The sequence below is a fragment of the Clupea harengus genome, chromosome 17 (genome assembly GCF_900700415.2).
Source record: "Clupea harengus chromosome 17, Ch_v2.0.2, whole genome shotgun sequence".
Taxonomy (NCBI): Eukaryota; Metazoa; Chordata; class Actinopteri; order Clupeiformes; family Clupeidae; genus Clupea; species Clupea harengus.
The window spans coordinates 8,375,890-8,397,753 of NC_045168.1; the positions used below are offsets into that span (position 1 = coordinate 8,375,890).

Consider the following 21,864-nt stretch of genomic DNA (forward strand, 5'->3'; position numbering starts at 1 on the left):
CATAGTGTGGGAGTGGGGAAAGGGAGGCATGGTTTGAGCTCTTCGCTAAAACCATATTGATGACATGTTAGCCCATCTGATCCATCCAAGCAGGGAGTGGATGCTAGCGGCGGTGTCCATCCCCAGTTTACCCCAGGGTCAGTGACGGTGCCGTGTTTTCTGCTGGCAGAGAATTCCAGCCAGTTGGTTCTTGCTTTTGAATTTGTCAGGGATTTTATTGGAGCTGATATGCATCCTGTCCAGTGTGAGCAACTTCACGCATTAGCAAAGGCACTGCCTTTTTGAGCTTTCCACGGTTTCTCTCCAGTCGTTTGCTCAGGTCCCGCTGTGTAAGGTACTTCAGCCAGTATTGTTCGGGTGCACTTGTTATGTCAAGGAACACACCCTGCTTTCCGAAAGCAGGCGCCCCGAATCCCATAAAACTCCCCCAAAACTTGGAATCACATCTCTGCCATTCTTTTACAGCATTCCATGATGCCATTTTCGGAGTGGAGCCCTGGGCCTGTGACTCTAGCTGTTAAAGGTTCTGAGCCAAAGTTTCAACTTGGGGATGATGGAATGCCTGTGGAGTGCAAGCACTGTGTCTGATCATCAGTCTGTTGCGCTGTGCATCCCTCCCCACAGTGGAGTCTTTGGCTTTAGAGGGCAAGGGGACAGCTCTAACAGCCAATCAGGGATGAGAGTAGAGGGAGTAGATGGTTGGGGAGTAGAAGTGGGCCTGAGTCGAAAAATGTATTGTCGAATGGTGGAACTTATGATGTCCATGCATTTGCTCTAATCCGGTTCTGTCAGTGTTATTGGAACTTAACTTGGGTGCTGCTAATGAAGGCTAAAAGGACTGTCACTGCAACACAGGGTAGTAATTCCTTGTATTCCAAATTTGGTGTCCAAGTTCCCCAACAAATCGAGTAAAATTAATAAAAGCAGGTTGTTGGCCTTTTAGCTGATACAAGGAGGAAAGTGGGTTTGGATGACTTGCTGCTGCAGCCTCACAGATGATGTTACCCGACAGAAGGAAGTGGACATTAATTTGTGCCATCAGTATGTTGTGGGTGACTTGACAAACCAAAAGTGTGCCGTGAAAAATCGAAAGTGTCAAACGTGAAGCAGATTTTAATAGGAACCATTCTGACATTTCCTCTTTCTTTTGAAAAGCGCAGGTCTGTACACCGAGGTGTTCTGTGTCGGGTTTTGATTGATGTAGAGGTCAACTGAATGTCAGAGATGATTACATTGAAAAGAAAAGTGCAGGAAAAAAATGGACCTGCATGTGTCAAAGTGAGTTAGCGCTCAGATTAGCCTCATAGCACCTCAGCCATTTTCTCAGCAAACCATTCTCTAAATGCATGGGAGCCAATGGGAGGCACTAAAGGTGCAGCCTGTATGTTTTTGTTGGAGAAACAGTGAAGGTATGCAGGGGTGGACTGGAGACAAAAGATTAGGAGACAGTCTCTTGCCACTCTGTTCTCAGTTATTGATTAGTGCAGAGGAGGGGAATGTGCAGGAATGTTGTGTGTGGCCCTCGTCTTGGCCAGCTCTCAACAAGGCAGATGACTGCTGCCTCTGTGAGATGAAAAGGAAAGGTGTGTGTGTTTGCAAGTGTACATAGTGTGTGTGTGTGTGTGTGTTTGCAAGTGTACATAGTATATGTATGTGTGTGTTTAAATGTAAGGGTTGGCTTTTATGTGTTGAACCATAGCTAGTAAGCACTGCTATACAGGAAGGCAGTGCAGTGCTTGGGACAGAAAGCTGCTCAGACTCTTTGCCTTAGCCTTTTAATCTTCCATATGTGTGTGTGTGTGTGTCTGCATGAATACAGTTGCATTTGTCTGCATTCTCCACAGGCAGGCAGAGAGACACTGGAGGCGCCCAGCCAGCCTCTCAGCTCACACACACGGACACACACACATGGAACCACACACATCTTTCCTTTTCTTGGTCTTGGTATGGCACCAGAGGCAGGTGATGACATTCCAGGAGATGTATCGGTCTCCAGAAGTGCCATTTCAGAGATATTTTGGGCCGACAAGGCCAAGTGTGGCTCCTGTGAAGTTTCTCCCTAATAGAGGTGGGGAGGCTTTTTGGAAGTACATTTAGTTTGAAAAGACATGAATATTACACAAGCTCACACGCTCACTGACACACACTCACATACCTTCTCTCTCTCTCTCTCTCTCTCTCTCTCTCTCACACACACACACACACACACACACACACACACACACACACACACACACACACACACACCTCCTCATTTTGAGAGAGGGTGTCCCGGTCTACTGTGACGATGAATGGGGCCGGACTGTCACTGCGAGTGCTGAGGCTCCAGTTATCTCTTCCCAGTCACCAGGGGATCTCCGGGACGAGACACACACTCAATTACCGCTCGTGTTTCAGTCAGTCTGTGCTGCACTCTGGATCTTAATGCAGCTCAGGAGAATGTGGCTGCGAGAAAGCAAGAGCGAGAGAAATATTTCATGCCCTTGCCCTGAGTTCCTCATTCCATACATAAAAGGGATGAATAGTTCGAAAGCACTCTGTACACAGAGACTGACAGACGAGATGGAGGGAGATATGCAAGCAAGACATTGACAGACGAGACAGAAGGAGACATGCAAGTGAGACATTGACTGGGTGTGATGGAGAGAGAGAGACCAAGAACCAGGCAAGTTGACAGACAGACAACACAGTAAGACAGATAGACAGACACACCCAGGTAGAGGCCCTTCCTCTGCATACCCCTCCACCATCTAGTCCCTCTTGCCCCCGTGCCCTCAGCAGACCCATCCTGGACTCACTTCTGCGCTGGAGTCTCTGCTTGGCGGCGTCCTGTGCAAACACTCTGGTGTTGACACGAGACCACTTAGTCAACTCCACCGCCCGCACCCAGGGCAAAGCACACTCAGCCAGCAGTTGGCTACATTTGCTGCAATTAAGTGTGTGTGTTTTATGTTCTGTGCGTGTGTGTGTGTGTTTGATGTGCCGATGCTAATGTGTTTGATGCCATTTGTTTCATGTTCCATGGTGTGTGTGTGTGTGTGTGTGTGTGTGTGTGTATTTGATGTCCTTTTTTATGTGTTTGAAGTCTTTCATGAGTGTGTGTGTTTTTATGCGATTAATTGAGCTGTGTGTCATTAATGCTACAGTGTGTGTGTGTGTGTGTGTGTGTGTGTGTGTGTGTGTGTGTGTGTGTATGAGTGTGTTTGAAGTAATTGATGCCCTGTGTGTTTAATACCTGATTTGTATTGTGTCCCTTTGTGGCCTGTTTGAATGGAGAGGCGAAGTGGCCTTTTATAAGGATCATTCCACCTCCAAGCAGCGCATAAAAAAATAAAAAATAAAAAAAAACTTCTGCTCGACCATCTCAGATTTCCTTGAATATTTTACCACAAAGTGTGACCATCCAAACTAATACAGAATTTCAGAGTTTCTTTTCTCAGAAAGTATTCAAGCTGAAATTTTGCAAGTCTTATTTAGGATGGTCACACTTAATGTGGTAAAAAAAGGAAATCCGAGATGGTCGAGCAGAAGCCGTGTTGATTTGAGGTGGAATGACCATAGGCCTGAGGGCTGTGGGCAAATGTTTCCATCTGAACAGAGTGCTTGCCCGCTTACGGCAGGCATGAGGAATTCAGAGCTGTTCAGAACTGTATTTCTTTCATGTTTGCATGTGGATCTTGTGTGTGTGTGTGTGTGTGTGTGTGTGTGTGTGTGTGTGTGTGTGTGTGTGTGTGTGTGTTGTGTGAGAGGCAAAAATAGTCTATGTATTTTGAGTGTTATGTGACAAAGGAAGTGTATGTGGGAGTGTGTTGCATGACAGAAAGTAGTGCCTCTGAGGGGGTTGTGAACTAAACATCCTGCATTAGTGTGTGTGTGTGTGTATGTTGTGCTCACTGCCTCAGGGTTGAGTTTTCTACATGCATTTTGAGTTTTGCATGTTTAAGATTGTATATGCAACTGTTATGTATGAAAATAGGGCGACGTTCACGTTGCATGAGTGTGTGTGTGTCTTTGCATAAAAGTGTGCATCGGGGAGCATGTGTGTGTAGGCGGAGGTGATAATTTGAGTGTGAAGTGATGCCTACAGGGACCACAGTCAGAAACAAAGGTGTTTGTGTGGGCAGATCGGGGGTTAGAGAGACCTTAACACAATGCCCATGTGCTCCTGAGCCACTGGACTGGGCTGGACTGAAGAGAGAGACAGAGAGACAGAGAGACAGAGAGACAGAGAGACAGAGAGACAGAGAGACAGAGAGACAGAGAGACAGAGAGACAGAGAGAGAGAGAGAGAGAGAGAGAGAGAGGGAGTGAGAATAGAAATGGTTATAAATTTAGTGAGTACATATTGGGAACCTTTGTCAGCTGCTAGCACAGGAGGGGAATATAACGATCAATGCTGGTCAGAGGAGCTGCAAATAGGAGTGTGTGCTTGCTGAGATGCAGTGCTCCCTGGAATGACAACATGACTCGTATCCCAGGATTTGGCAGGCAGAGCGTGTCGCCATGGCAACCACATCATCTCTCTGACAACCTGAGGGATGTGCTGCGCACTTGTCAAAGCACTTTTTCGTCTCGAATGTAAGCTATTACTATCCTGCTGTAGCCCATGTTGTAGAACAAATGGTGTGTGAATTTATATGAGGCTGTATCGCTTTGCATTTACAGCCATTGAGGGCGAGTGAGTGAACGCACTGCCACTACCACAGCCTGACATAACAGATGAGGCCATACGTTTGAGGGTCAGTGGGTGCAAATAGGACAAAATGACCTGCAGAGCTGAACTTGTACTCTGCTGAGGATGACCTGGCAAGTCGAAGGCCTGACCCTGGCCGATGTATGTATTGTCTGCTTTTTGCAAAGGAAGTGTGCCATTGGATGCAGGGGCTGGCTGTCATTTAGTGACGGCTCTGCCTCTTCCTGTTTCCTGTCCAGGATGGCAAGTGTCTGCCCTGCTCCCGGACGATAAAGCAGGGGACAGGAAATGCATGGTGGCTGTTTTCATGTGAACTATGAACCCTCCTTTTGACCTCTGACCTTCAGTGATGGGACTGACAATATCTCTTCATTAAGGTGCAATCAGTGGTGTTGATATGGGGTGGGGCCCAGACTAGATGGCAGTTAGCCCAAGCTAGCGAGATATGGAGACAAACCTGAAACAAACACAACTTGTCTGTGATGCCTTTAGTGACCTAGCACTGTAATTTAACGAAAATGTTTGAGAAGGTGTGTATGTGTAAAGGTTATTTGGAGGATAAGCAGGGTTTTTCCTGCATAGAGAAAATTTGGGCGCGCGCCTAAGCCGTTTTCCCGAGCGCCTACAACAAATCGCGAGCGCCTAAGGCAAAAAAAAAAGTCCGCGATAAAAAAAATAAATAAAAAAAAGCTGTCATTCATGGCGCAATTCAGCTTAATAGTGTTTTGAGCCCTCACCGTCGACTTCAAGGGCGCATCCCACCTCCCACCCCCTGAGCCAATCATTGAACAGAGGCTGCTCCAAGCTTGCCAGTTTAGAGAAGACGTTGGTTTGGATTTGAGCAAGCAACTTAATGTAGCTAGCTTTTAGCTGTTTTAAACCAAGGGACTTTACTTCAAAAATGTTGTTTTCAACCTGCTTACAAATCTGGTTAAAACAACTAGTGAAGGTGTTTTAGAATAATATTAATGCCATATACAATAACTGACTTTGTTAACACTACTAACTAATGTTAGCTGTCTTAATTATTTAGCGCAATGCTAGCATGCATCTACCGTAATTCGATATTTAACCAAGGTAGCCTATTATAGCTACTGCAAAATATTGATCGCGACCTGTTTACAAATCTGGTTAAAAAGATAAAGGTGAGCTGTTATTTATAGATATATAGAATCTATTTTATAGATTTCTCATGCATCTAATGGCTTACAGCTACCTGTAACGCATCTAAACGTACAGAGTAAGGGAGGTTGATTGCTAAATACAGTACATTAAGGCAGCCACCAGTCTTTGGATAGCTCTCATAAGTGAGTTATTGTATATGGCATTAATATTCTAACCATCACACATAGGATATATAGGTACACAAACACACTGCTTAAATAAAACACTAAGCCTACTATCAAAGTATTTTTTTAAGATATTGTAGGCAACTGCTAGCTAGCTAGATAATGTCAGCAACTGCTAGCTAGCTGCTTGCTCAAATTCAAACCAATGTCTTCTCTAAACTGGCAAGCTAGGAGCAGCCTCTGTTCAATGATTGGCAATTCATCACGCGTGCAATGCATGTAAGCGAATATGGTCTCAATAGTATGTTTCAAGTATAGGCTACAGCCGAAACCTCGTTATGTTTTGATCAATAGTAATCGAGTTGATAAGCGTGTCTTCTTGTCTGAACAATACGCAACTGTGAGGTGCGCGAATGGACAGAGCGGCCAGCTGCCAATCAGTCAACTTGCGTATGCATCCTGACTTCATCAGTCGGCGCTGATTTTGAAGATAACATTCTATTTTCAGTATTCATGGCTTTCAATGTATTAAAATATCTGTTATGTTGAGGACATACACAGGTGTAGGCTATTATTTGATTTGTCTACCCGTTTGAACGAGTACCAGTAGACCGCGGGGCCTCGGAAGAGGCAGACAACCGCATTGGTTTATCAATGAAAGCTCAGCTCGTTCGGAGGAGAGCGGATAGATTTGTGTTGCATCTCGAATATAATAATATTAATATTATCATTGATAAATAAACCGTTGCGGTTGTAAACTGTCGTTCCGCTGCGAGGGCCAGCCCGACGTGCACGAATACACCTGTACAAATGCAAATGAAATGTCCACTCAAAATGCTGACAAAAGTTTGATTTCCAACGCAGCCTCCGTTGGTGGGCCAATAGAAGTTAAACACACTATTAAACATATTTGTGGACAGTTTTAATAATAAAACAAAAAGAATGGTATGTAGGTTTGTATAATAAAAATGAATAGTAATAATAGATAAACTTGAATTTCATAATTTGTGTGTTACATTTCTGACCACTGGTTAGTTCTAGATTTTATTGATATACATTTCAGTAGTTTGCATATGTAGAGGTAAACCTTGATAATCTTTGAACCATACATGATAGCACCATGGGGCTTGGACTACTGTCAATCTATTAGCCTATCTATTTTAATCTAAAGTGTAAGCAAAATGATTTCCTGAAGCATATCCTCCATTATTTATGAAATGGTAACATGTAAGCTAATAAGGTGACATGGTAAAACAGACTGTGCAATTTTTTTTTTGAGCACCGAAGACTCATTTTGACCCAGGAAAAACCCTGGATAAGGCAGTTGTACACAGAACCTCTGCCATTTCTTGTCAGTATTTGTCACTGATGACTTTATAAAGCCTCCATGACATGACCAGGACATGCCCCATTTCCATGCTGAGGTATAGACTCCCTATTCTAGCCTAAAGTTAATTCCTTATTTGTGGTTAAAGTTGTTCCCTTTTCCATCGAACCACCTCACTCGAAACTGACTTTGTTTCCGATGCGGCCAGATCTGAACCAGTGTGTCACTGTTCATTGTTGCGTAGAGATATTTGTGTTGCAGATAATTAAAGGTAGGGTTAGCTTCCATTGATTAAAGCACTGCTCCTACAATGACGAGGCATTTTTTGAAAATTAATATATATTCATTAAACCTGTGCTGGTGCTGAAGGCTGCCTTTGATGACCCCAGAGACTAGGTGGCTAGCTGAGTGCCTGTGCCTCAGAAAGCAACACACACACACACACACACACACACACACACAGACACACAGAGAGAGAAGCACAGCGTGTCTCCCAATGCTGTAAAGAGATGTTCCTATCAAAGCTCAGGATTTAATTACGCTGCTCAGTCAGAAAGAGGATTAGTCATCATTGGTGCTGATGAAGGGGGTGGGGTGGGGTGGGGTGGGTTTGAGGTTACAGACTCTTACAGAGAAGTCACATCCAAAAGAAATCCTCACCGTTTGTTTTGTAATCAATCTGCAAGGAAGCAGAGCAAGCAGACGGAGAGGATGACCAAGCATGTTGGACAGGCAGATGAGTCAGAGAATGGAAGGACTGACAGACCAAAATGGCTGTCGTTAATCCGACTCACGATTGACCTTTTTTTAAAAAAAGTTTATTGCTGACCATGTCTGCGATTGTCTTTAAATCATACCAGACTTCTAACACTGGGAAGAAGGTCAGGAGCCTTTTTTCTAGAATTCATGTGAATTGACTAACTAGAGTTAGTTCCTCTTCCCCTTGAAAGCAGCCATGGGTATGGGTTGGTTAGTGGAATATTCCCTTTCTTTGGAGAAAAACGCACCTCAAAAACTATATAAAGTACCCCCAGTGAGACCAAGTGCTTGTTTCACTGAGGAAGGAGTTCTTAGTTGATGTTCTGATCCTGTGCCATCCCATAATGCTACTGGAGAGATCAAAGGGGTCCCGGCCTGGAGAGAGGGAACCCAAGGGGGTGCGGGCAGCTGCGGTTGTAAATGGGGGGAGGGGGTTGCTGTGTTAAAGCTGTCCTGGGTAAAAAATTGGGCTCGCTTAATTGCATTGTGAAATTTAATTAGCCCAATGTTCCAAGCCCCTGCAAAGGAGCACACACACAAAACGACTCACAGGAACACACAGACACACACACACACACACACACACAGAGGCCTACATAAATTATGTGTGGTGGTGTTTACTGTCCCCAGGAGCAGATAGGTGTGTGTGTGTGTGTGTGTGTGTGTGTGTGATCATGTGTCAGTGTTTGAACCCTGTGTTTGGGGCCAGGGCAGTCCAGTGAAGTGGAGTCTGGCGAAGGGGTCTGGGCTCTAAACACGTCTGCTGCCACCATCCACCTCTGGTCCCCTTCATCTCTCTCTCCCTCTCTTTCACTCTTTCTCCCTCTCGTTCACTCTCTCTCTCCCTCTCGTCCCCTCTCTCTCCTTCTCGTTCACTCTCTCTCCCTCTCGTCCCCTCTCTCTCTCCCTCTCGTTCACTCTCTCCCCCTCTCGTCCCCTCTCTCTCTCCCTCTCGTTCACTCTTTCTTCCTCTCGTCCCCTCCCCTTGTGTGTCTGGGTAAATAAATCTGCTCTGGCTTTATGAGCTCCCTCCATTAGGGTTAAAGAGCTTTAGCGGGGAGATAAAGGCTAAGATGACGGTGGCTGCGTCTACCAGCTCCCTCTGTGGGAGATATCAAGGGAGATAGAGACTAACTGTGGGAGACAGAGAGAAACAGAGTGATGGGGTTTGGTGTGTGTGTGTGTGTGTGTGTGTGTGTGAGAGAGAGGGAGGAAGTGTCTGATGAAGGATTGGTTGTCTATGGCTCCATTGTTACTGTGAACTTCTCTGTGCAAGATTAGGCTGCTGGTGACATCTCTGCTGTATGGTGTGGTGCAGTGGTGTGGAAGAGTTTCTGAGGCCTGTGCAGTCTTTTAGTCCTTCCAGTCTACTCCAGCCTCTCTCAAAAATAGATTAGTCATCACACCCTATCTCGTCTCACCAGCAGTGGTCATCACTCTCTCACCCCCCTCCAAAATTCGGTGTCCACTGACACAGAGCTCCCATAATCCCTTGAGTGAGTTCCCGTGTAGTGGTGCACTCTGGGAGGAAGCAGCTGCGCTAGAGGGCTGATGCGGTGCGAGCCGCCTCTCAAACCCGTCGCCACGGTGACATCAGCATTCTTTCATCAGCCCGCACGTCTCCGGCACAAAAGGAAAATACCTCAGGATTCCAGACGCACTCCCCAACATTACTGACATTCCGATCTGTAAACAAACATCTGGTCCCTATTTTACCTTTTTCCTTTTTTGGGGGGGAAATTCACAATTAAAATCAGAGGAATGTTTTGAAGTGAAGTCATGGAAACTCCAGCTTTCCCGTCACATTGTGGTGTGTAGGGGCAATCCTCCATTAAAAGTATAAAGAGTGTCAGTTTCCATTACATTACGAAAATACATTTATATTTCATTGAAATAGACCTGCTCAGCACCAGTAGCAGAGGCATCAATTTGCATCCATGTCAAATACAGTCAGCGTGTAGGAGAACCAGCTCGCCACAGGCAGATGTGCCCAGCATTTTGATAAGTGGTACTCAAGAGTCTGTCTGAGGAAATATGTGACACCATTAGGGGTGGATTTTCTTTCTTTTTTTCATTTGTGTAGATGGGATTTTCTTTTCTTTTTTTTTGGTCGGATTCTCTGCGGCAATGAGCTGGTTGTCTTGCTGCCTGACAGTGAAGTGAAGGCCGTTATGTTTGATCCGCGTCAGATGCCACCAGAGGAAACGGCTTTGTTATTCCAAGCCGCCTGGCGCTCCCATCCAGGCTGTGAGCTCTTTGGACCAGCGCACTCGCGAGTGTGCATGTTAATCAGCTGCAGTGAGCGCCGACAAAAAGGCCTGAAATCTGCTGGCTCTGTCTCTTGTTTTGCACTGAAAATTCCTACTGGTGCCCTGGCAGTGAGTGTGAGAGAGACAGACAGAGAAAGAGAAAGAGAGACAGACATAAATACCCCTTTTCCTCTGAATGTCATCATTATCTTCATGATCGTTTGTTTTTGTATCGTGTTCATATCTATTCATTGCCAATGATGAATAACAGTAGCTAAGTTCAGTAAAGCTATTTGATGTTGAGATGGAGATCGAGAGAGAGAAAGAAATATAGAGAGAGGGACATAGAGAGTGAAATTAAGGGACATATGCTTGATTCATGTCGGTAGTGGTCAGCAGCTGCATAGGAGATGATGGTCAGTTGTGTGTGTTGAACAACGGCCAGCATCCAAAGGATGGCCTCTATCTCGTAATTGCTGGTGGTGTTGTGACAGTGTATTTTTCTACAGTGGCTCTCCCGGTTCCCCCTGCGCTGTCTACAGCGCTGTTTGAGCAGGGATGTGTTGGAGCGATGATGTGGTGCAGTGTTAAAGGATGGAGGGACTGGGAGAGGAGGAGAGAGAGGGGTGAGAAAGAGGAAGAGAAGAATGTTGAGAGTGTGATGGAGAGATGGGGGAGATGAACAGAGAGGGAGTGAAGGAGAGAGAGGGAGGGGGCGTTCTCCGATGATTCAGAGGAGCATCTGCTGAGCTTCAGGCACTCTGCTCCTCTTGACAGAGAGTGGCAAAATGGAGGGGGCTACCGCTCTCTCTCTCTCTCTCTCTCTCTTTTTTCCCTCTGTCTGTTTCTGTGCACCTGTGCATCTACTGTTACCTCTCTTTTTCATCACATGCTCCGACTCTTTCTCTTCCTTTTGGAAACTTTGTTTTGGAAACTCCGCTTTTCTATATCCTCGGTGGGCGTCTCATGTCAAAGTGTTCGTGCTGTTTACCTGTGGATGCCTCTTCCTGGCAAATGCAAATCACACACAGTAACATCACATCACATCACACGATTGCTTGAGTTGTCCGTCTCACGGCACAGAAATATGATGCAGGAAAAAAAGGCCTCTACTCGAACACTCAAGTTATTTTTGAATACTAAGACTCTTGAAATTGTATGCATAGCCGTCGTGGTTATCCAATACAGTGTTACAATACAGGATTGGACAGATTCAGTATGAATTCCACCCTTGATTTTGAATTGTAAGCTGTGAGGGGGCTCACATGATACCCTGTGATGACCGTGTCTCTCTCTGTCCCTCTGCTTCTAGGCATTGGACCAGGACCGGACTTCACTGCAGAAAGTCAAGAAGTCGGTTAAAGCCATCTATAGCTCTGGTCAAGGTAAGAACCACTCCACCAACAGGATCAATATTACTGAGAGAGTAATTACTGTATCGAGTTCTTGAAACTGAAACCATTCCAATATCCAACAGGATATTCCATAACTTTTGCAAAGAGAGCTTACAGTTCACAAGGAATATGTAGTGAATATATGTCATGGCTACTGTCTTGTGATTTCAGGAGCATGCATCACACGCACTCGCACACACACACACACACACACACACACACACACACACACACACACACACACACGCTTGCATATGCAGGAGCTTATACAATCAATTCAGAGCTTTGCTGTGAAAAATGTATGCTCTTGGGGAGGCTGTGTTTGTGTATAAGAGCACTTGAAGCTGAGGCAGACCTCCCATTAAAACCAAAAGGAGCAGATTACACAGCACATCAATATATTTTTCCAAACAGCGTGGCATGGCGCCAACTCCCTTCTCTCCTGCCGCCCACACACACTCTCACCAAAGCACAAACACACACACTTGCTCTTAAACACTCACTCTCACACACACACACACACACAATTTTTTTATGTGTGCACCCACTCAAATATTCACTCAGTGCTGCTGCACACTCAGATGTGCTTCAACACACACACACACACACACACACACACACACACACACACACACACACACACTCATGGATGCACCCACATTTCTTCACATACACAGCCATGCACACATACCCGCTTCTTTACTCTTACACTCATGGGAAGGTCATTCTCAACTCACAATGATGTGCCCCACTCCATTCAAACACAGGACTCACTCTGCGGGGTACAAGAGAGAGAAGGGCTCACATCTTTTGTTTTTCTACCGCGACCATATTTCCGTGGCACCTCTCATTACGGAAAACATGCTAGGGGAAAACCACGATGATTACAGACCTGCAATCTAGAGACAGTCAGAAAGAGAGATGGAGAAAAAGAAAGAGAGAGAGAGAGAGAGAAAGACATAGAGATGGAGAAAGAGAAAGAGAGTGAGCGAGTGAGTGCGTGCTGAGGGCAATCAGTGTGATTGTCATCGGGATGCAGGATGATGGGGGACTGCCGTGGCTCAAGCAGAACACACAGAACACACGCACAGTGGCAGAGCTACACACACCTGCAAACGGGCCTGTTTTTAACCAGCCCCACGACTCTCGCCTCCCTCCTCACTGATTTCCTCATTTATGTAGTGTTGATTTTTAACAGCAGGGAAGCTCACCCACGAGATCTGCCTCTGTGAATGAATATTTTAATGGAGTTTAACAGAATGAACTTCTATGATAAGAAGTTATGCTTCTGTTTTACGACCATGAAATGGTTTGAAGGCTCATGTCAACAGCCATTTTCCCTTGTTCGTTTGACGCTGTTATAGTGACTGTGCCACTGAATCAACCCGTTTTGGTTGAGTAGCCTAAGATGTGGCTCAATTAGACACACACACACACACACACACACACACACACACACACGCTGGTGAGAATGAAACCCAGTCGTGAGTGTGTCTGAGAGGTTTATGTACACAGACGCCTCCTGCTCCGCATCATTTACAGCCAGTCGTGAGCAGACGCCTTTAGCCGGCGCGAGTCACAGTGCGACACAGCGTGTCGCCGCGGGGACCAGGCCGCCTTTGACCTTGGCATGGCTAGTGCCATATTGTAACAAAGCGAGCTGCTGGAAGACCAGATTGCCCTCATGTCTCTATTGTACCCAGCATAGGAAATGTGGGGAGAGACCCCCACGGGCACTCTTAAGTTATTATGCCGTAGCTTATCCTGTAGCTTATCCTGTTAACTCCTTTCTAACTCCATCTTTTTTTCTCTCTTCCTGCCTCTGTCTTTGTGTGTGTGTGTGTGTGTGTCGTGTATGCACACAGATCATGTGCAAAATGAGGATATCTACGCTCAGGCTCTTGACAAGTTCGGCAGCAACTTCATCAGCAGGGACAACCCTGACCTGGGCTCGGCCTTCGTCAAGTTCTCCACCCTCACCAAGGAGCTGTCCACCCTCCTGAAGAACTTGGTGAGTCACAGCTGGCCAGCAGAACCCTCTGCGAGTCTGGAAATGGGTCAACTTAAGGTCCACTGCTGGTGATCACTGGCTTTATGAGTAGCGTATGGCGATTAGGATGATTTATGTTAGATTACATTACATGCATTTTAGTATTTGTATGCTAAGTAATAGTTTAAGTGATGCTTGAAGTAATATTTTTTTAACCTATAAATGCAGTGTTTAACAGTTATAATGTAGGTTATGTAGGTTAGTAGATCGGGCAACCAAAATGTTACAGGATGTTTCATGGTTTTAGTGATCTGGCTTATTTTAGATGTGTTTTGTGAGTTCTAAGCAATCTTAAATCTGTGATATTTAAGTTGGCTTTGTAGGCTGACTAGTAGGTATGAAGTTAATGGGCTTGTTTGTGTGTGTCTGTGTTTGTGTGTGTGTCTGTGTGTGCATGTGTGCGTGTGTGTGTGTGTTAGTTCGTGGGTGGCTCAGTTTAACTCTTGCTGCCATCCATTGTAGCAGCAGCCCACACTGCCCCTGTAGAGAGTTATGACAGTTAAATACACCAGCGGGGAGCCAGTTTATATATATATATATGTCTGTGAGTGTCTTTGTGTGTGTGTGTGTGTGTGTGTGTGTGCACATACCAACATTTATATACGCTTGTCTGAAAAGGTTACAGTTTAATTATGATGTCTTAATCTCTGCAATTGTCATTATGTGTGCGGGTGTGCATCTGTGCAGCCATGAATATGTATGTCTTTCAAAGCAGCAAGGATGTTTTTGAGGAGTTTAGAACAACATGTCTGAATCATATCTGTGTTTGTGTATGTGTATGTGCCTGTGTATGTTCTTGTGTGCTTGAGAGTGTGCTTTTGGGTTTGTGCGCGTGTGTGTTCTTGAGTCAAATGCTGGGGTATTTTCTACATGTGGGTTGTGCTTAGGTTTTCCGAGTGTGCTTGACAAAGACAGGAAATTAAGTCTACTATACACAGTTGTGTTTCCTGCTGTATGCACTGCATAGAGGATTTGGGGTGGCATTTTACATTTATTTTTATTGCAGTTTTCAGAAACTCTCTAGACCTGCAAAAGCTTTTAGTCCAACACCAGTTCCACTATGTAGGAAAGGTTGTCTGTGAAGCATTTGACCTTTAACCCGTTGAATAATCCACCTTTTTACTGTGACTGTACACAGAGGGTTGCGCTGTGTAAGTCTTATCTTACCTGTGACACCCAGAATTAGGGTGATCTCATCCATCTAGTGCTGTGAGCGCTATCCCGCACAGCATTCTACTCTATCTTTTTTTTTATATCCTTCCTGTCAGCGCATCGCCAGTGTCATTTAAAAAAAAATTCTCTTTCATTCTCCAGCATTCCCTCCTTCCTGCTGTCTCTTTCTCCCACTTTCTGACTCGCTCTTTCATCCGCTCCCACACTCACCACCAGCCATTTTTACTTTCTCATTCTCTTTTTTTCTCACTCCCTACACACACACACACACACACACACACACTTGCCTTTCTCCACTGTGCTCTCTAGTAAACACACACTTGCTTTTCTCTGCTGTTCTCTCTAGTAAACACACACACACACACACACACACACACACACACACACACAAACACACACTCATTCTCTCGCTTTACGTCTCTCCCTCACTTGTGCTCTGTAGCCTGCTCTCCTCTCTTGTCTCTCTAGCGTAACTAGATTAGGTTTGACGGCGTGGAAAACAGGCATCTCTGTCTGTCAAGGCTGGACTGGAGAAAAGATCTCTTCCCTCTCCTACTCCAGCTTGTCTCCATTACAGACCAGTGTGTGTTGAAGAAGAATACATATAAATGTGAATGGCTGTATGTTCGTTATATTTGGTGCAGTGTTGATGAAGGCTACGGAAACATGTACACATTGAAGAAAAAGACAAACAGAAAGAGAGAGAGACAGGGAAATAAGAGCCAAAGAGAGAGACTGACTAGCCCGCCCGCCCACCCTCCCTCCCTCTGTCCTCCACCTGCACACGCCAGCACAGCCCCCCTCCCTGATTCATGTCCCATGATGCCTGTGTCATCGGACTGCGTGGCCTGTGTTTATCCCCTTTGTTTTTGATGACCAGCTGCTCTGAACTGCCACGCACCCCCTCCCCCCTCTCGTTTCTCTACTTATGCCTTCCTCAAATTGATTTCTCACATAGTTGCCCATCTATTGCTTACACAGGGGGTTGGTGTGTGTGTGTGTGTGTGTGTGTGTGTGTGTGTGTGTGTGTGTGTGTGTGTGTGTGTGTGTGTGTGTGTGTGTGTTTGTTGGTGTTAGAGTATAAGCGTGTGTTCGTGTGTGCCTGCATGTCCATGCATGTGTGTGTGTGATGAAGGGAGGCATTGAGAAGGTCATTAAGCCTGTCTGCTTGTAAACAATGACTCAACTCTTGGTCTCCTGGCTGATGACAGGGCAGCTTGTCTTTGCTTGGGAGGCACTTACTGATGTGCCGCTCTGATGGAGCGGCAGGAGCGGCTGCTGTTGGGCTCCTAACGAGGCAGGGGAGAAAGGGGCTGACGTTGCACAGCGTTGTATAATAAGCCTTGTATAAGGAGTTTGTCAGATTCGCCTTGACCTTTTGGTGGGAGGAAATCCAGGTCTTACATTGGGTCAGCAGAGGCCTGGGAATGCTGACTAGAGACATGTGTAGGCATAGACATATACTCACAGATGCATACACACTAGGGATGGGCATAATTAATCGACGATCGATTAATTGATCATTAAGAATTTCCTCGATGAAATTATTTTTTCATCGATTAAAACTAATGCATGTTCTGTTGCGTAGTGTGCGTGTAATTTATTTATTTTAGGGCTGTCAAAGTTAACGCGTTATTCTATGAGATTATTGTCTCGGAGATTAATGCAATCAAATATTTGAACGCAGTTAACGCAACTTTGTTTACTTCCGGTGCGCGTTGACCCGTGGCACGAAACCGCCCCTTGTCTGCAGTCAGTTAGATAGAAGAGACCGAGACGGTAGTTGAAGATGGAGAGAGCTGAGGGATTGTTGGGCGGAAAGTTTCTGTTTAAGAGGCAAAATGACAGAACAATCGACAAAACTAAAGTTGTATGTAGCATTTGTCAAGCTGAATGTAGCTATCACAGAAGCAGCTCGTGTTTAAGTTATCACCTTAATGCAAAGCACCCGACAGAAAGCAGTCCCAGGTTAGATGGTCGCCAACCCACACTCCACGACTTCTCTAGGAAATTAACTAGACCAGTCCGTGAAAAGGTTACCAACGCTGTCGCAGTTTAGGTTGCGGGTGACTGTCGGCCCATCAACATAGTTGAAGACGGTGGGCTGACTGAGGTGATTCGAATTGCTTCAGGGGACAATTCTTACGATTTACCGTCGAGGGGCACCATTGTGTCTCGCATACATTCCTTGGCTGATGGCGAGAGAGCACGAACAAAATACAATTAAACAACAGTGTCTAAAATAATGAATGAAGTGATTACTCGTTAATTTATAAGATTTAGTCTTTAGAAGAAAACAAACTTTTAATCACGATGAATCTAGATGAATGAATTTCAAAATGTGAGATTAATTAGTTAGAGAGAAAAAAAACGAAGGTCAGTTGTGTTTATGAGCACCGGCTTCTAGCTGTCGGCTCCGCTGCTTAAGAGTACAGCAGCGCATATTTTCAAGTGTAACCATTGAACGGATCCCGTTTAACTGCCACAAGAGTTGTCCATCTTGTAAGTTTAACTGCCACAAGAGTTGTTCATCTTGTAATAAATATCTCAATGAGGAAACACGCTGTGTTTTTTTATTTTCACTGCATTTTAATATAGCCTATAAATAGTGAATTTTAATATAAAAATATTAAAGATTAATCGAAAATCGATCGTTAATTCTCCCGACGATCGATTAAGACAATTTAATCGAATGCCCATCCCTAATACACACACATCCATTGAGGTGCACAAAGGACTGTGAAAGCTGAGGAAACGTCTTTGTTTTCCTATGCTAGACATGAGTGTGTTTGTGTGCGTACGCGAGTTGCACACCTCTGGATGTCTGGATGTCACTTTCCTGTGGCATTTGCCACTTTTAAATCTAGGCTTCCAATTTTCCCTGGTAACAAAGATCCCATTTAGAGTGGTGTGTGTGTGTGTGTGTGTGTGTGTGTGTGTGTGTGTGTGTGTGTGTGTGTGTGTGCACTGGCTTGTTGGACATGGGATACAGTGTATCATCTGGTGTCAGTGGGAAGTGAACCTCAGGTCTCCAGAACGAAATGTTCACACTTTCCGTTGAACAGAAAAACATAGGCACCAACCATCAAGGAGCTGCATTGGGTGGCTTTTACAATTCCTCTTGTGGCTAAAACATTGCTTTTTTATAATCATTCATGACCTAAATTTAATAGAGGAAAAGAACGGCACAAACCCCTGAGGTCCTGTGGTGATTTTAGTCACATAATTTAAATGTCTCTTCAGCTCTGAAGCATTAGTATTAATGAGTATTTATCTTCAGTCATGCTTCTCTACACTGTAACTATATTGACTTGTATGTAAAGTATATTTAACAGTACAATGAGTGCATCACACTTGCTCCACAGGCATTGGGACTTAAATAGCACTCCGGCTCATGACGTGCTGATAGAATCCCTCCCTTAAAACACAGACACATGGCATATTTTGCCACTTGTGTTGTAGCAGTCATAGCTGTGTACAGCAGTAAACTGGGTCAGGATACAGTTTTTTTGCTGCTAAATTGACTTTTGTTTAGGCCTTTGCTGACAAGCGGGAAATGAGCATACTAGATACCAGGGGCTGCTGGGAGTGCTTACAACCTAATTTTCAAATCAATAGTGATTTAGTAGGCTTCAAAAGTAACCGCTACCATGCTAGCAGGGCCCCGCTACAGCATGGAGCGCCAACATTGCAGGGGCCAGGCAGCCAGGCATTGATTTCTCCAGTGCGAGCTGCAGTGAGAGAGATGACGGAGTGTGGAGAGAGGTAGAGATGGAGAGTTGCTCTTTTCTGTGCGGTGTGTTCACACTGTTTGAGAAGTGAAGCGAGAGAAAAAAAAACGAGTGAGATAAAGAGAGGGATGTCACTCAGCCGTGCCAGCTCCTACTGAGGGAGCTCGGCTGTTATAATTGAGCCAGGTGTGGTGTCATGACGAAGGCTTTGGCTGGAATAAGCAGATATACGAGATAATGGATTTTAATTTATTTTAATTTAATTTTAATTGCATTTTCTGTGCCATTGCTCTTCTATGTGCTGCTGAAACGAAATGACTTATGATGATTTTGTCTGCCTTTTTTTTCTCTCCCCTACCTCTCTCTTTCTCTCTCTCACCTATTCTCTCTCTCACGTATTCTCTCTCCCTCCCTCCGTCTCTCTCTCTTTCCCTCAGTTGCAGAGCCTGAGCCATAATGTGATCTTCACGCTGGATTCCCTATTGAAGGGGGACCTGAAGGGAGTGAAGGGGGTGAGTGAGCGCTCCTGATTGTCACAGATACACAAGCAGCGAGAGAGACATGAGCTTGAGGCCTGTCTGGACCAATTGAACAGCTACAAACTCTTTCCCTGCTAAAGGAAAGACAAGGGTATGGATAGAGACAACTTGTAAAAAAGTAGACACTAAAGTAAGATTAAAGGAGTTGATAACAATACATATAGGGCCAGAAGCAAATGAAAGAGAGGACCAGTGATAGAGGGAAGAAGCAAGATGGATTGGGGGTCGAGGGAGTAGCGGAGATTAGCTCAGGTCAGTGACTCTGTTTCTGGGATCAGTCTGTAAATCTTTCGTTGCTGGTTCTTCCCCACACTGTTCCCCGGTCCATGTTGTGTTTGGAACGAGTGCTCAGAGTAAGCAGGTCGCGACCTCTGAGACTTAGCAACAGGGAAGGCGTGGCTCGGGCACACAGACATAAACACACAGGCCCAATCCCAGAATAGCCCTTCAAAACCTGACATCCTCCTTAAGACAGAGAGAGCAGACTGTTTGTCAAAGATTAGGGGGAGCTGTATTTAGCCTCGTGAAAAAAAACTTGAGTAGCCTAGTTGTCAAAGATACTAGCAATGCTAATGATACCACAGTGAGACTACATTGACCGCAGAATAACGGAAAATTACAATTTTGTGGTCAATTGTTTTTCTTCTCTCTGCCACTGCCCACTGAACCATTTCTCATTTCTCCACCCTTAAGGTCACAAAATCCATTTAATCTGTCATCTCAGTCGAATAGATATCCAACAGCTAGTAATACTAAAAACGCTTACTTGACAATGAGGTAAAACTAGCACTAGTGCATGTATTCTTAAGCTAATTAATGGATATACTGTCAACACTGATGCTGAGGTAAGACTACAACTAGCACATGTATACATGTAGCACTGACATTAAGGTAAAACTACCACTAGGACATGTCTAATTAGCCACAACCATCAGTAGTTGAGGCTACTGGATGTACTGATCCACCAGTCTCTGTTTTAGCATTGGAGCTCGGAATGCTCCACTGTCAAAATGAATCTTCAGAAGCTCTCTGATGCTTCTCCAGCTGCTCCAAACAGCAAGCGAGTGACTCAGTCGTAATAGTTATTTCTGTGTGATCTTACAGTAGTAATGATGGCCTGGCCTAACCCCAAACCCCAAAACCACAACTGCAAACAACACTCAAGACGAACTGGAGCACAGTCAGGCTTGTGTTGCAACACCAGGAGTGTTTTTTCTGGAGGCGCTCCCTTCCCTTGTTCCCTCTCTTCTTGCTGTCTTTCTCTCCATGCTCTTTCTCCCGCTCCGACTTCCATCTCACACTCTTTGTACTTTCTCTCTCTGAACCTCTTCTCTTTCTCCTCCATCTCTCTCTCTCTCTCTCTCTCTCTCTCTCTCTCTCTCTCTCTCTCTCTGAACCTCTTCTCTTTCTCCTCCATCTCTCTCTCTCTCTCTCTTTGTCCTTCATGTGACTCCAGAAGGCCTCTTGTGCAGCTCAGACCCCATGTTGGCTGCTGGCTGCAGCTGGCTGATAACTTTGTTTTTCCTGTTTTTTGAATTTTCTCTCTCTCTCTCCTCCCCCTCCTCCCTTCTGTCCAGGATTTGAAGAAGCCCTTTGACAAGGCATGGAAGGACTATGAAGTCAAGTTGTGAGTGTTATTCTCCTGTTTTGACCCCCCACACACACACATACACAAACACACACACATACACACACACACACCCTTCCTCGATGCATGTCTGTTGTTAATGTGTGGGGTTGATGTCACTGCCTCACCATATTGCATACATTTTCCAGCATCATGCTCAAATTAAGACTGTGCATTCTACACATGTGAAGTCATTAAAAACAATTTTCAAACAAATTGAAATAAAACAAATAGAAAACTAGAGCCAGACCTGTGTGTGTGTGTGTGTGTGTGTGTGTGTGTGTGTGTGTGTGTGTGTGTGTGTGTGTGTGTAATCTCATGGACTCCCATTCCCAGTACCAAGATCGAGAAGGAGAAACGGGAACACGCCAAGCAGCACGGAATGATCCGGACTGAGATCACCGGAGCCGAGATTGCAGAGGAGATGGAGAAGGAGCGCCGGCTCTTCCAGCTGCAGATGTGTGAGGTCAGACAACACTCCTGATGCCCATACGCACACGGTTACCCACAATGCACCTGTAGAGATGTGCCAGCCTAACACAAGAAAATAATGGGGTCTCTCGAGTGTAGAACTTGCCATTGCATATCAACTACACACACCTTGATTTGTGTTTGAGTTGTTTCCAAAGTAGTTTGCTCTACGGTGGTATATCTCTTATCAGTGTTTTGAATGGCTCAAACTTAACACTTTTGCATTACCTTTGCATTAAAAGTTCAGATATAAGACAGTACAGTAGGGTGAGCAGACATTCAAACCTAGCCAGGTTTTGTTTCCCAGAAGCAACAGAAGACGTAGAACCATTAATGGAGTACTCTGAGGTAAGCAAAGACGACGGCTCGGGAGGTGTTGCAATGGCAATCAGATTCCGTGACCAGCTGAGGTACTTGAAGGTCATCAGCCAGTAGTAGGATGAGCTCCTTTTTAACTGGACCTCAACCACACACTCGGGCTAGAGTAGTTAAAGTCGCATTCAAGCTGGGTCATTTGTGTGTGTGTGTGTGTGTGTGTGTGTGTGTGTGTGTGTGTAGGTGT

At 45.1% G+C, this 21,864-nt stretch overlaps 1 protein-coding gene across 10 annotated transcripts in view; it reads left to right on the forward strand.

Annotated features, from left to right (window-relative positions):
- The window catches only part of asap1b (ArfGAP with SH3 domain, ankyrin repeat and PH domain 1b), a 64,032-nt gene that overhangs the window by 15,008 nt on the left and 27,160 nt on the right, over positions 1–21,864 (forward strand). For all 10 annotated transcript variants that reach the window (XM_031584145.2, XM_031584144.2, XM_031584151.2 and 7 more), the window contains 5 exons: positions 11,630–11,702; positions 13,577–13,722; positions 19,103–19,177; positions 20,782–20,831; positions 21,168–21,297. In XM_031584145.2, the coding sequence (XP_031440005.1) occupies positions 11,630–11,702; positions 13,577–13,722; positions 19,103–19,177; positions 20,782–20,831; positions 21,168–21,297 (474 nt within the window). The remainder of the gene's footprint in view (positions 1–11,629; positions 11,703–13,576; positions 13,723–19,102; positions 19,178–20,781; positions 20,832–21,167; positions 21,298–21,864) is intronic.